The 15,570-nt window shown below is 33.1% G+C and overlaps 1 protein-coding gene across 3 annotated transcripts in view; it reads right to left on the minus strand.

The window, feature by feature from the left end:
* ATP7 (copper-transporting ATPase 1) overlaps nucleotides 1–15,570 on the minus strand; it is a 185,973-nt gene that overhangs the window by 75,802 nt on the left and 94,601 nt on the right. For all 3 annotated transcript variants that reach the window (XM_090403124.1, XM_090403125.1, XM_090403126.1), the window contains one exon: nucleotides 13,766–13,906. In XM_090403124.1, coding sequence (XP_090259250.1) covers nucleotides 13,766–13,906 — 141 coding nt within the window. The remainder of the gene's footprint in view (nucleotides 1–13,765; nucleotides 13,907–15,570) is intronic.

Genomic DNA, 15,570 nt, shown 5'->3' on the forward strand with positions numbered 1-15,570 from the left:
GACTGGGAACTGCTCTGTATTTTGACCTATCTTTCTTCGAGCTCTTATTATTTTATGAATTCCTGTCACCTTGCAGAAGGATAGCATTGGACGAAAGGATAGTAAGAATGAGTAAGAAATATTGAAAGTTAGGTGATTATGAGCAAGAAGATAAGTTCTCCCAAGTTAACTAATCAGTTACTGAAACCCAGGATTCTATAATATTTGTGTGTTCTCAAAGTGAAAGTATTCAAGGGCCAAGGAGTGTTTCTAGGATTCTCGATAATGAGGAAGCTATACTGTTTATACTGGTAAGGATATCTTTTCTATGCCTCGTGTGAAGTAGCGAAGCTTGTTTCTGGAGAACATGATATAGTTCATATTGCTGAAATTAACAGTCAAGATTGAATGTGTGATGTAGTGAAACATTTCCTTGTAAATGTAATATGTGAAGTATCTCTGGATTAATAGTTCATATTTGAATGTGTGATATAGTGAAGCCTGTTACGTGAGAACGCAACGTAAAATTGAGACTGAACTTTCTGAGAACTATTGTGTTAGATTGATAAACTTTAAAGTTGCTGAATGAATGTCTGATGACTTGTACTTTGTGATTGTTCTGAATAGTTAAACTGAATCAATATTTAAAGTGTATTGAATGATAGCTTTGTTTAGAGTGAAATTGTGTTTGGAATCTTGATAATAAGAAGAGTGGAATATGTATGCATAAATTCTAATCGTAATTGATATACTCAGCTGAGTAAATTACTAATGTCTTAATGAGAACTTATTCATTCTTAATTGTATTATCCCTACTAGAAATCCTTGTTTTAATGTAAATTTATGTGTTAAAGCATTAAATATTTTTATTTGAGTTGAAGCTTGTGTGTTTGTCTGATTTCTTTCATTGCACCGCTCATTAAAATAGTTCAAATCTTAGCGGAAACCCTATAAATAATAAAGAGAATTTCGGCCTGAATTAAGTTGATAACTATATGGTGCTAACTGATGGTTGATTTCACAACGTTACTTATGCAAATTAGAACATAGAGTGGTGCAGTTAAAATTAAACTTTCTCTGTGTTTGAATGTGAAGTCAGTCAACAACTAGAATATACAACAGAGCAGAAAGTAGGATCCAACAGTAGATAGAAAGTGTTTTGCCACACAAAATAGCCAGAATGTAGTACATGTGTAAAGTGCACTGTGATATTGGGAGGGAATTCTAGATTCCTCTCCTCTAAAACCCAAAGATAAACAGAATACTGAATACAGAAAACAGAATATTACAAATTATTAACTACTGAAATGGTCTGGCTAAGAAGATTACTTGTATTATCTCTGTTGGATAGATTAAGAAACAAAGACATAAGGAAACAACTAAAACAAGAAATAGCAATAAAAGACAAAATCCAAGAAAGAAGACTGCAATGTTTTGGCCATGTGACCAGAAAGATTACCAACTAAAGCCCTGTATACAACAATGGAAGGTAAAAGATCCAAAGGGCGGCTCAGAACTAGATGGATAGACAAAATAAAAGAAGACCTGAAAACCAAATCACACAAGCAACACCAAACTGGACAGAATTGTTCCGACTCTCCAGGGACAGACAGAAGTTGAAAGAGTTCATCTGGCCTCATCATCATCATCATCCACATAGATGATGGAAGAGAGAAGAAGAAGAAGAAGAAGAAAACCCAAAGTCTGGCTTAGATACTTTGACAATGTTTTTGCTATCTAGTCCCATGGCCACCAGACATTAGACACTTTCCTCAGCCACCTAAACAAACAACACAAACGCATACAATTCACAGTTGAGATTGGAAAGCAGAACAGACTTCCTTTTCTAGATACACTTGTCACATACCATCCTTCACTGTTTACCAGAAACCTACACATACTGGCCAATATATACACATTAACTTCTACCACCACCCAACACAAAAACTAGGTGAAGATTTGTTCCAATGAACAAGCACTTAAAGATGAATTAAAATTTTGCAGCAATACCTTCCTAAAAAATGGCTACAGCCAAAATTCATGCAACAAAATTCTTTACAAGACCTCACTTAAAAATAAAAATAAACTAGAATATGATAAAACTAATCATTTTATACGTTAAAGGGATATCAGATAAGATAAACAGAATGCTAGAAATACAACCTTAAAGTCACCTTTAAACCTCCTGCAAAATTAAAAAACTTACTCAACTCATTCAAGGATCCACTTCCTCCACTGGCCAACCCTGAAGTATACTGTATTCATTGCACCTGTAATTTGCCCTATATAGGGGAAACAGGATGCACAATTCCTATTGGTAAATGGAGAAAAAAGGAACATAAACAGCACATTAAATTTAATAATTATGGTAAAGCTGGCCTTTCTGATCATGCCCTGAATACTTTACACAGAATTGATTGGAAAAGCATCTGTTGTTTACATCACACCAAAAGGTGGTATGAATGTAAATTTAAGGAGGCCTGTGAAATTCTTATCGACCACCCTAATCTTAACAATGATGTGGTCTAAAAATCCCAAGAATATGGAAGGCACATATTCTACCCACATTACCTTTCTCCCTAAGAGTTAATTATAAATAGGACTATAGGTAATCCAGTATCTTAAATCTAATATAACAATTCTCATATTAAATGAGGAACATCACTTTTGCTGTAATAAAACTATGTGGGGAAAAAAAAAAAAGAAATTCTCTGATGTTGTCATAAACAAAATATAGCTTTGATGTAGTCATTTTATTTTATTTTTATTTATTTTTTTCACTAGAGGTCCAGATGGCCTTATTATGAAGGTCGAAACGTCGGGAAATTAAAATAATTATTTCTAACACAGTTGTAGTCTCCATAATTTGTCTGAAATTAATTGAATTACAACCAGCTATTTTATATTATAAAAGTAATGCCAAAATATTATTCACTGTTTATCTGTAGGATTACTTAAGGGTCAAAACTAGGTAACTGGAAGGAGATTTCCACAAAGTATATAAGAATATGTTGAACCAAATATTAATTCTCACTCAATATCTAATCTTCATCTTTATTGAAAGTGAATAACTGACAAACAAGTGACAATTCAAAACAGAATACATTTCTATATACAGCTGATATATAGAAATATTGTCATACTAGCTGATGAATTGCAGGAATACTACAATATTAGTAGCATTACTAAGATGAAAGAGATAAAAATAAGTCAGATTCTTTTAAATAATAAGTATAAGAAAAATTAATTCAAATAGCAGTAGAATGAAAGAAAGGAAGGAGAAGCTATAGTATTCAACATTAATTATGAAAAAAGAAAAAAAAAGTTGAAAGGAAATCAGTTTTAAGTGGAGTGATGTGGACAGATTTCCAAAGTGAGAAATGGAAACTGGAAAATGCAGCTTATTTTCAACTATGATCCCACTAAAGGTATCAATAGAATGGGTAGTAGAATTGTTTAAATTATTATAAAGGACAGCTGACAAGGAAAAAATGGTTCTTGTGTATGTGAAGCATAAACAATATGTGAATCTGAAACTGACAGAAATATTTTCTTTGAAAATTAGAGAAAGACAGGGTAAGACTAATTATAAGCACATTTCTGCTCATGACAAACTAATGATTATTAATGCCATGTTTCAACTAAACTAATCATTACTAACATGACAGCCATCTTTCAACTAAAAATATGTGCATGCATTCACCTTGAGATTTGGATATGATACAAAAAAAAAAAAATCTTAATCATATTATTGCTATTGTGATATCTTCAGATTGTCCAGAATACAAATGTGTACAGGAAACTTAAAAATGAAAGTAATCACTGTCTAGTTTAAGTAGAACACAAATGAGTAAAAGATCAAAGTAGATCAGATGTGAAATTCAATTCAAATAGAAATATTTTTGGAAAAAAAAAATAATTAGAAACTTAATGGCAAAACCTAAAGAAAATCTTGATTAACTTCACTAAACAATTATTATTATTATCGGATACCTCCAGGGAGTCTAAAGGCTCATCAAGGGAGGGCACCTACTCTACAACTCTCTGTCTCCACCAACTACACCAACACCATCTACTGCCCACCACCGCCACTAATATTTTCACAGACAATCACAAACATTTATGCCCATGGCGGAATTTGAACCTGCAGCCTTTTGGCAGGAGAGCGGATACGCAAAACACTCAGCCAACCAGACCAGCTAAACAAGCAACACATGAAGTTGCCCATAAGGACAGAAATATTAAATGAAGTAGCCAGCAACAGAAAGTATCTGACAGAAATACAATTATGAGTTTATTTCAGTACAAGAGGTTAAAAAAAAAAAAAAAAAAAAAGCCACTAGAAACCAGAAATGTGGAAAGACAGCAGGAGTAGATAATATTGGATCTGAAATGCTTACATATAGTCATACAGTGGATACATAATTTGTTCAAAACGTCAAATGTTGTATTTTTATTTATTTATTTTTAATGTGAATGCCACCCACAAAATGTAAACCTATAGCAAATTAGTATCTGGAAATAACCTGGAAACCAAACAAGGTACTTTTTTTTTACCAAGTCTCTTTAGGCCACCGATAGAGAGCAGGTTAGAGGTCTCATATCAAGTATGGAAATAACCTTCCACCTAAAGACATTCACAAGTATACATATACAAATGTCTTCAGACCAAGCAAGTTATGATAGGAATAGAGCTTTCATTATACTAACTAAAAAAAGGAAATAAACTTGAATATGAGAATAGCCAGTTTGGTTGGCCGAGTGGTTAGCATATCCGCTGTCCAGCCAAAAGGCTGCAGGTTTGAATCCCGCTGTGAGCATAGATGTTTGTGATTGTCTGTGAAAGTACTAGTAGTGGTGGTGGACAGTAGATGGAGTTGGTGTAGAGGATGAGATTGGTGGATGTGGGTAAATGAGAGTGGTGGAAACAGAGAGTTGTAGAGTAGGTGTGCCCTCCCTCGATATCTTGGACTCCCTGGAAGTGTAAAATAATAATCATAATAATTACAGAAGAATTTCCTTACAGAATGCTTTAAGATTTATGCAGGCATATTTGAGGGGAAAAAAAACATTGATGGGAAAACAAGCTAAGGTCAAACAGGAACTGTCATAACTAAAGATTTTTTACTTTATGGAAAATGGAAATATAATTAAAACAGCACAAGGAAATCTTTGATTGTGCAATAAACATTGTAATGCACATGTATACAAACAACAGCAATGTAACTGAGTCTAGGAAGAGCACCCTCTATAGGCATCAGCTGGAGGTCCAGTAACAGAAAAAAAAAATACTGGATGCATTAAACTGTTGATTAATGAATTCCTTGTCCTATTTTCATTCCATTAAATGGTCAACATGAGTTTTAACTAGTAAGTCTAAATGCATTCTGATCTCTAAGTGTTATTGATCTCAAAAAAGGATTATGACTTATGACACAAGGGAAAGCACAATTTATATGGTGCAAGTACAATTTTGTACAAAGATTTGCATAGCATATACTCAGTTGCAAATCAGCAATTACAATTCAAAGATGTAAAGACAGACAATGTTGAATGCACTATAATGCAGAGTTATATACCATCATCCCTATGATTTAAAAATCTAAATGTAGCATATTTTAAGCAAAATGTAACATATATTAAGCAAAGAAATATTAAATCTGATACTGAAGGGATAAAAAGCTTGGTTCTTAATGCATTGTTAACCAGCTTAAATGAATCTGTGTAAGTGACTACTGTATAAAGAAAGATAACTTATGAGATGGGTTTGATATCCAACAAGGATGAAACCATTTGCTTTTCTCCATAAATTTCATTATCTGAGACTGCTTTTGAAACTTTTATTTAATTGATAAATAAAAAATCAGCTACAATAATAAATGCCTTAATAAACATTCAGCAACTAACTAATAAATACAGCAGTATAAATGTTGCTTATCAGTTATGCTTAATTTTAGAAACCGTTGAAATATCAAAATAAGTGCAACAGAACAATTACATACTGGAGTTACAAATTACTACGATAATCACTTCTGAAGAAACTTCAACAGTATCATTAATAAATAAATAATAATAAAGCATCTGTTTAAAACACTTGGTTTGTATATTTTACTCAAGGAAAATTCTACCTCTGTCTGAATTAATTCTACCTCTTTCGCACATTTCACTATATGTGTTCTATTAATTCTCTTTTTGTTTTTCATTAAGAATTAAAACATTCACACTCAAGTCTTTCCAAACAAAGGACATCATTGCCATTTGTTAATAAAGACCTGAGTATTTGAATGACCAGGATGCAAACATCTATGTCTTTCTAGGATGCCAAGAACCTTCATAAGGGTTTTTCATTTGAAGATGAGTTAGCTGGTCTCACAAAGAGGTGACAGTGTGTTTTGTCTCCTGAAAAACTGAGTTTTATATATATCACAGAAAATATAAACTAGCCCAAAACTGCACACAATTAATAGACATAGCAGACTATGTACAAGTGATTAACTGGCCTGTTAGTTGTTATTTAATCATATTTATGTTTTACTTCCGAAAAACTCAGGTTTTTCACAGAAAACAAATAAACTGGACAGAAAATACATCCAATTAACAGGTTTTTATATAGAGAATGTAAATATGATTAGTTTCCCTGTCAGAGCATTAACTAGGTCCATTTGAAGGCAAGTTACTGGGCTATGACAGATCATTGAGCCTAATACATTAAAGGTGATCACAAAGGTATCTGTATTTTTTTAGGCACTTCTAACAAGAAATGGTATTTAGAATAAGAAATTCTTAAGATCATTTTTCTTGTTTTGTTTAAGGGACAAAAACTAAATAAAAAATAAAATGTAGATTGTTCTCTTTTGTCATATCTCTGCTGGCATGTACAAATTATGCATAAGGACTGAGACACAACACACACACACACACACACGCACACACACACTTAGTTTTAGACTATAAAACTGAATATTTCTTTGGTAAGTTTTCAATATTTCAATATCATATTTTATGTACCCAGGGGTTCATTTTATTTTATGTACCCTGTAGACTGACCTTCTACTCCCCCCCCCATGCTACTAGAGCAATTCAAGGGTAAGTAGTTGTAAATTGTTTTCCAAAACACCATACAATCTTTATAGCCTAGTTGACCTAAGGTGGCAGCATACTACCACTGGAATACCTATTATCATTGCTTTCAAGTCTCAAAGAAATTCTAAACAGGAAGGAAAACATGCTAAAATATAAACTGGAAAAGATTAAGAAACCTTAGAAAAAGAAAGATGTGATGAAATATTCCACATGGAACATTAGAAGCATAGCACATAAAGGAGAGGAATTAGATAAAATACTAAATGTGGAAAACATAGAAATTGCAATTCTTGCTCATATTATATCACATATATAGTGGAGTGGATAAACAAATACATGTAAAAGCTGATATAATGATTTGGATCCATATACATATATGGGACAGTGAAATCAAAACTATAAATGAAAATAAAAAGCTAGCCTTTAAAAGATGGGTAAGTAGTAAAAAAACAAGAAGACAGAAAAGGTTGGGAAAATTTTGTAGAAATTTTCCCAATTATTTTCTATGTGAAAATATATAAATTATTTTCACATAGAAAATAATTTATATAAAACAAGATCCAATGCCTATAAACTACTAAAGCACATGAATGCAAAAATGATCTAGATGATATAACAACAATAAAAGGATTACAGGAAAACCTAAGTAAAATAAAATAAAAAAATGGTAAACCAGCAGGAGAAGATGGGATAAACTCCGAATTGTGTAAATTTGTTGGAAAAAAATTTCATCAGATAATAAAATACATACAAGTGGACAAATACCAATAGAATAGAATAGAACAGAATACAAGTATAGTAAAACTGACCTACAAAAAAAAAAAAAAAAGGGGGGGGGAATAAAAGAAAAACTGATAATTACAGAAGAATATAGTTTATTGAATACATACTATAAAATATGTAGTAGAAAAATTAATGAAAAATTAAAAATATGGATGGAATTATGTTTAAAACTAGTTATAGTAAAAAGACGATTTAATTTAGAAACACCTTCTGTTTTTAGATTATGAAAAAAGCATTTCATCAAATAAAAAGACATATATTGTTTGATATATTACAAAGAATAAATACAGTGATCCCTCGATTAATGAGCCCCGGATTAGTGCGTTTTCTATTAGTGGGTCATTTTTTTTCTATACCCAAATTCCATTAGTGTGCCTATATACATCTTAAAAATAAATGTTACAGAATTTAAAAATTTTCTATCTATACATTTTTATGGCTATTTCAAAAAATCACTCACCAGAGTGAAATAATTTAGTTACTAATTTAAAAAATTTTACAAAGTTATTTTTAATGGCATACTACACTACTTCCATATACACTATGTTCCAAACTTTTACCGACAAAATTTATGTCATCTGCTATAGTATGCCCACAGATTCGAGATCCTTCGACACTTCTGCGCATGTCACAAAAAGGAGAATCCATTCCAATAATAGGGTAATCAATCTGTCTTCTGGGATGAGTTGTTTATTATTACACACTGGAAAATTAACTTCTCTTTTATGATCGTTGTAGTTTTTAAAGTGGTAACTATTTTGTTTGTATAACAGTTGGGAAATTTTATCTATAAAGCACATGATTTTGTGTGTTGGCAACCAATTCTTACGTCCTTCATTTCTTTCTCCCCTTCAATGATAACGTCCAAGAGTTAATTAAATCTCATTCTGAAGAATTGTTATTCCGACCTGCTAAATTAAGATGCACAGCAGGAAGATCCCAAAGATTATGAAGAAAATTTAACCACTGATAGTCAGCCAAAAGAGATTTCACAGAAACAATTTGAAAATATTTTTCATACAATTGAAGTTTTTAAGCAGCAATGCTTAGAGGCTGACCCTGATGAAGAGAGACGTAGTAAAATTTGCAGAAGAGGCAATAGTGCCATAGGTGCCGGTTGTATGAAAAAAAGAAACAAAATGCCTGCCAAACTATGTTAGCTCAATTCTTTGTTAAGAAGTAGAATAATAAAATTTATATTCTGAATATGTTTTATTGTCTTTCAGCTTCATGGTTGGTTTTCCTTTAACTAGGCCCTGAGACATACCTTAATTTTTTTATAAAAAAATTAAGGTTCAAAAAAGAAATTTGAGGAACAAATTATACTTTTTCCCATAGGTTATTATATTCGATTAGTGCATTTTTGATTAATGCACCTGTTTTAAAGAACACATTAGGCGTACTAATCGAGGGATTGCTGTACACCTAATATTTTATTACAACCAATATTGAATACATAGAAAAATAATGAAATAGAAATAAATGAAAATATATCTGAAAAACAATCTATAAACCAAGGTTGCAAGGTTATCCTCTATTCCCAAACACTTTTTTAATATATATATAATGAAATAATAATACAGTAGATCACTTAAATAACCCAGGTATACAAATTTCTCATGATAATAAAATAAATGTTATTATTTGCAGAAGATTAGGTAATAATATGAGATAAGAAAGATAACTAACAAAGAGTAGTATATAATTTAAACATCATAGAACAGCGTGGAATGAAAATATCTATTGATAAAACTAAAACAATAGCATTTTATGGACCTCCAGTTAGAAATAAAATAGTTAATAATAAAATCATAGAAGAGATAAATATGTTTAATTATCTTGAATGTGAAATATCATATGAAAGAGAAAAGACATCAAATTAAAAACTTCAAAATTCTTGCAGATTATAGGCCTGATAAATAAAACTCTCAATCTTAATCTTGTACAAAAGAAACACTTAAAAATAAGCAGTACATTAGTAGCACCCACATTATTATATGGTAATAAAATCCTGGCAATAAATAAAAAATAAGTCTAATGAGATTCATGCAAACAAACTGCAAAATACACATTATTAAACCAAAAAAAGAATGAAGATATTTTAAAAGAACTAAAATTTTAAATATAAAAAATAAAAAATAAAATAAAAAAAATAGGAAGAGAAGGCTGGGGAAGCTTCAAAAGAGGTTATTAGATTAAAAATGAGATGAACATAAGGGCTATATCTGTTGATGTTGTGACAATTTATTTTATATTTTTGTGTTCTAGTTTGTTAAAATTAGTTAATGCTTATGTTTCCATGATATATCATGACCACACTGCTCAGTCATTTTAATTTATGCTGTAGTAAGCATTTCATATTTCATCTACTTCATTCCAGTGATATAACATATTTAAAATGGCTTGTGGGTGCCATTTAGTTTAACATGCATAGTGTATTCAATAGATGGAACCTTCAAAGTTTTCATAATATATTGTAATTGACACATCAACTGTAATTGACTTTTATATATCAACATAAAAGTTAAGGGGTGCTTAAGGGTCAAAGCTGTATAACTGAGAGGAGACCTCCACATAGCCTTTAAAGGAATGCGGAGAACCGACCAGGGCTTCTGACCTAATGTCCAATCCTCACCTTCTCGTGGTGCACCCTGTTGGGTATCTACTTTGATACTGAACGAACGAGGATGGGCTGGCAATTTGGGATTTAGCCGACCAAATTGTATTCTTATTGGTTAAACCAAAATAAAAAATGATGGTACAACATGACAAAATTTCATGCCGGCTGGGGCGTCGCCCGGTTAAACAAGGCCCCCGTTGTTTTCGCCAGGGAACCAGGGTGAACAGCGAAAAGTCAGCTACTGGAACAAATCTGAAAACAAACTCCAACTCAACATCACCAGAGTTAAAGATCGGTACTATCAATGTAAGAAGCCTGAATGGCAAAGAAATGGAGCTAGCTGAGGAATTAGATAAGTACCAGATCGACATAATAGGGGTGACTGAAACAAAAAAGATGAAAACTGGTGAGATCTTTCTGAGCAATAAATACAAAATGTTATATTCAGGCAATGACAATCAAGGAAAAGAAGGAGTAGCCATAGTATTCAACACAAAATACGAGGCTAATCTTCTTGAATGGCAGTCAGTCTCAAGTAGAGTAATGTGGGCAAATATGAGAATGGGGAACTGGACAATGAGACTTATTTGTGCCTATGGTCCCACAGAAGGTTCTACTAAGGTAGAAGTGGAGGAATTTTTTGAGGCTTTAGAAAAAGCAACTGACACAATGAAAAATGAAAAGTTGGTCCTTGTTGGGGATCTAAATAGTAGAGTAGGAAATGATTGTGAGACATACAAAAATATTTTGGGAAAATTTGGAGAAAAGAGCAAAGCTAATAATAATGGCAAATATCTGTTGGATTTCTGCTCAGGACATGGACTGGTTATTACTAACACCATGTTCCAACATAAAAATGTGCACAAATTCACATGGAGAGAAGAGGCTAGGAATAAGAAAAGTCTCATTGACTATGTTATTGTTGATAGTGATGTTTTCTCCCTGGTGCAGGACACCAGAGTGTACAGAGGATTTGAAATTGGAAGTGATCACTATTTAGTCTTGAGCAGGATAAAATTGAATTTCATATTGAAAAGAATAACATGTAAGAAAGTTTTAAAGCGAATAAAAGTTGAGCAGCTCTCAGATGTGAACTGTAGACTAAAATACAGAAATATTATTGAAAAGAAAATGAAAGAGTTTGAGAACAGGAATCAAACTTTGGAGATTCAGTGGCAAACTCTGAAGGAAACATTGATTGATTCTGCCAGAGAGGCATGTGGTGAGGTTGTGTGCAAGGATAAAAAAATCAGAACTCCCTGGTGGACACAGGAAGTTAAAGAGGTAGTGAAGGAAAAGAAGAAAGCATATCAAAAGTTCCTGGCAAATAAGTCAGCTTTTACTCTTACAGAATACAGAGACAAATGTAAGAAAGCTAAACAGTGTGTAAAACTAGCTAAACAAAAGTCATGGGAGGACTTTGGCAAGAATATAGAAAATAAATATCAAGAAGGTGGCAAAATATTCTGGAGGTTGTTGAAGAAGCTTAGGAATGGAGGAAAGAGTGCTGTAAAAGGAATTAGAGATGATAAAGGTGAAATGAAAACAGGAGAAAAAGATATCCTTGAAGTATGGAGTAATTACTTTGAAAAACTGCTAAATGAAACAAGCAGTGATGACAGCACAGTGATAAAAAACACTGACCAGGCATGCAGTCAGGAATACATATCCATACTTGAAGTAGAAAAAGCCATCAAAGGCTTGAAATGTGGAAAGGCAGCAGGAGTAGATGATATTCGACCAGAAATGCTGAAGTATGGTGGTATAAGAGTCTTACAGTGGCTGCACTGCATAGTTCAGAAAGCCTGGACAGAGGGACGAATTCCCGATGATTGGAGTAGAGCTCTCATAGTACCTATATATAAAAAGGGAAATAAAACTGAATGTGAGAATTACAGAGGTATTTCCCTACTGAGTGTTCCTGGCAAGATCTATGCAAGTATACTTGAGAAACGGTTGAGAAGAATTGTGGAAGAAAAGCTTGGTGAAGAACAAGCTGGATTCAGGCCAAATAGAGGCTGTCAGGATCAGATCTTCACTTTACAACAAATAGTCGAGAAAGCATGGGAATATAACAAAGATCTGTATTTAAGTTTTGTCGATTTGGAAAAGGCATATGACAAGGTGCCAAGAGAGAAGCTATTCAATACGCTGCAGTTATATGGTGTCAATGGGGCATTATATCAAGCAATACTTAGTCTTTATTTGAGTTGTGAGTCAGCAGTTAGAATTGAAGGAAGTACAGGAAGATGGTTTAATATTAAATCTGGTGTGAGACAAGGATGTACATTATCCCCTCTGTTATTCATTATCTATATGGATCACATTATGAAGGAATGTGGTATTAAACCTGATATCAAAATTGGAGATGTTAATGTCAGCTCTTTGCTTTATGCGGATGATGTTATACTTCTAAATAAATCCGCTACAAGTCTGCAAGATTCTCTGACTAAATTGAATAGCTGTTGTAATAGATATGGTATGAAGGTCAGCAATAAAAAGACAAAGACAATGAAAATAGGCAGAATCATTGAAAATGTCAACTGTGTTGTGAATGGAGAACCTGTGGAACAAGTAAAACATTTCAGCTACTTAGGCACAATTTTTACTGAAGATGGTAAACTAAATATAGAAATAGACAACAGAATCAGCAAAGCTGGTATGGTGGGAAGTCAATTGAATAAATTCATATGGAATAAGAAAGAAATTAGTCGGAACACTAAATTAGCTGTATACAAGACTGTGTTCAAACCAATTTTAACTTATGGATCTGAGAGCTGGGTCAGAAGTAAAACACTTGACCAAAGACTAGAGACCGCAGATATGAGAGTCCTGAGAAAGATTAGAGGCGTGAACAGATGGCATCAATGGCAATATCATATTAAAAATGAGGATATTAGGAATGAACTTGACATTGTCAGCATCCAGGAATGCGTTAGCAGAGCTAATCTCAGATGGTATGGTCACTTAAATAGAATGGGAGAGGAAAGATTAGCAAAACAAGTGTTCTCTGCCAGGTTGGCAGGAAAACGACCCAGAGGAAGACCAAGATATAGGTGGATTGATACGGTACAAAGTGCCTTAGACGATAGAAATATAAGATCTGATAATGTTGGAGTCTTGACAAGTAACAGACTGATTTGGAGGAAAATTGTAGATAGGAAGTTAGTAATGATGTAATTTTTTCATGTAGTGCTGTCATATCCTGTACACCCCTTGAGGGTACATGGCAGGAATTTGATGATGATGATGATGATGACATAAAAGTTAATTCAGAAAATATAAACATATCATACTTACTTGTTGCTTATTATACATTTTTACCAAATCTACAAAATGGTAGCCTACAGCTACCCATCCTAGTAATGTTAGCACTGAAACTACTACAACAGCAGGTACAAAATAGCCAGCAATTCTATCTGCTAATTGCTGGATTGGAGCCTAAGGAATAAAAAAAAAAAATATATATATATATATATATATATATATATATATATTGAAACAATGCAGCAAGAAAGTAGCAAAATTTTAAAAATATAATTATATATAAGCAGGCCTTCACTGATTGAACAGCTATAGTAACATTTCTTAATTATATCACCAACTTCAATAGGAATTAACCACTAATGTTTGTAATTATCATAACTCTCTCTTTAGAGTGCAGTTACTAACCAGTGTTACACATCATACAATAGTGACTGTACTGATCATTATACCAGTAAGATTGGGCACCATTTAAGGTTGCAATCAAAGCTATTAAGCTTCTTAAATAGGTAGTTTGATTTCAGCAACCTTCTTATTCTCTGTCAAGAAGATACTGCTATAAGCACATCATACGAAGTTGATATAGTGACAAGAAAATCAAGTCTCTAATGTTTCAGTGTTCCATTTACAGTCAATCTTCTTTTTTCTTATTTCTGTGTCCAAGTATCATGAATGGGGGTGCTTAAGGGTCAAAACTATATAACTGAGAGAAGACCTCCACATAGCCTTCATAGGAATGCGGAGAACTGACGAGAGCTTCTGACCTAATGTCCAATCGTCACCTTCTTGTGGTGAACCCTGTTAGGTATCTACCTGGATACTAAATGGACGAGGATGGACTGCCAATTTGGGATTTAGTCGACCAAATTGTATTCTTATTGGCTTTAACCAAATTTTCAAATGATGGTACAGCATGACAGAATTTCATGCTGGCTGGGGCATTGCCCGGTTAAACAAGGCCCCCATTGTTTTCGCCAGGGAACCAGGGCAAACAGTGAAAAGTCAGCTGCTGGAACAAATCCTAAAACTTACCCCAATTCAACATCATCAGAGTTCAAGATCGGTATTATCAACATAAAAAGCCTGAATGGCAAACAAATGGAGCTAGCTGAGGAATTGGATAAGTACCAGATCGACATAATACGAGTGACAAACAAAAAAGAAAAACTGGTGAGATCTTTCTGAGCAATAAATACAAAATGTTATATTCAGGCAATGACAATCAAGGAAAAGAAGGAGTAGCCATAGTATTCAACACAAAATACGAGGCTAATCTTCTTGAATGGCAGTCAGTCACAAGTAGAGTAATGTGGGCAAATATGAGAATGGGGAACTGGACAATGAAACTTATTTGTGCCAATGGTCCCACAGAAGGTTCTATTAAGGTAGAAGTGGGGGAATTTTTTGATGCTTTAGAAAAAGCAACTGACACAATGAAAAAGGAAAAGTTGGTCCTTGTTGGGGATCTAAATAGCAGAGTAGGAAATGATTGTGATACATACAAAAATATTTTGAGAAAATTTGGAGAAAAGAGCAAAGCTAATAATAATGCAAATACCTTTGGATATCTGCTCAGGACATGGACTGGTTATTACTAACACAATGTTCCAACATAAAAATGTGCACAAATTCACATGGAGAGAAGAGGCAAGGAATAAGAAAAGTCTCATTGACTATGTTATTGTCGATAATGACGTTTTTCCACCTGGTGCGGGACACCAGAGTGTACAGAGGATTTGAAATTGGAAGTCATCACCATTTAGTCTTAAGCAGAATAAAATTGAATTTCATATTGAAAAGAAGAACATGTAAGAAAGTTTTAAAGAGAATAAAAGTTGAGC

Source organism: Typopeltis vanoorti, chromosome 13 (genome assembly GCF_054136105.1).
Source record: "Typopeltis vanoorti isolate ZY-2024b chromosome 13, IOZ_Tvanoo_1.0, whole genome shotgun sequence".
NCBI lineage: Eukaryota > Metazoa > Arthropoda > Arachnida > Uropygi > Thelyphonidae > Typopeltis > Typopeltis vanoorti.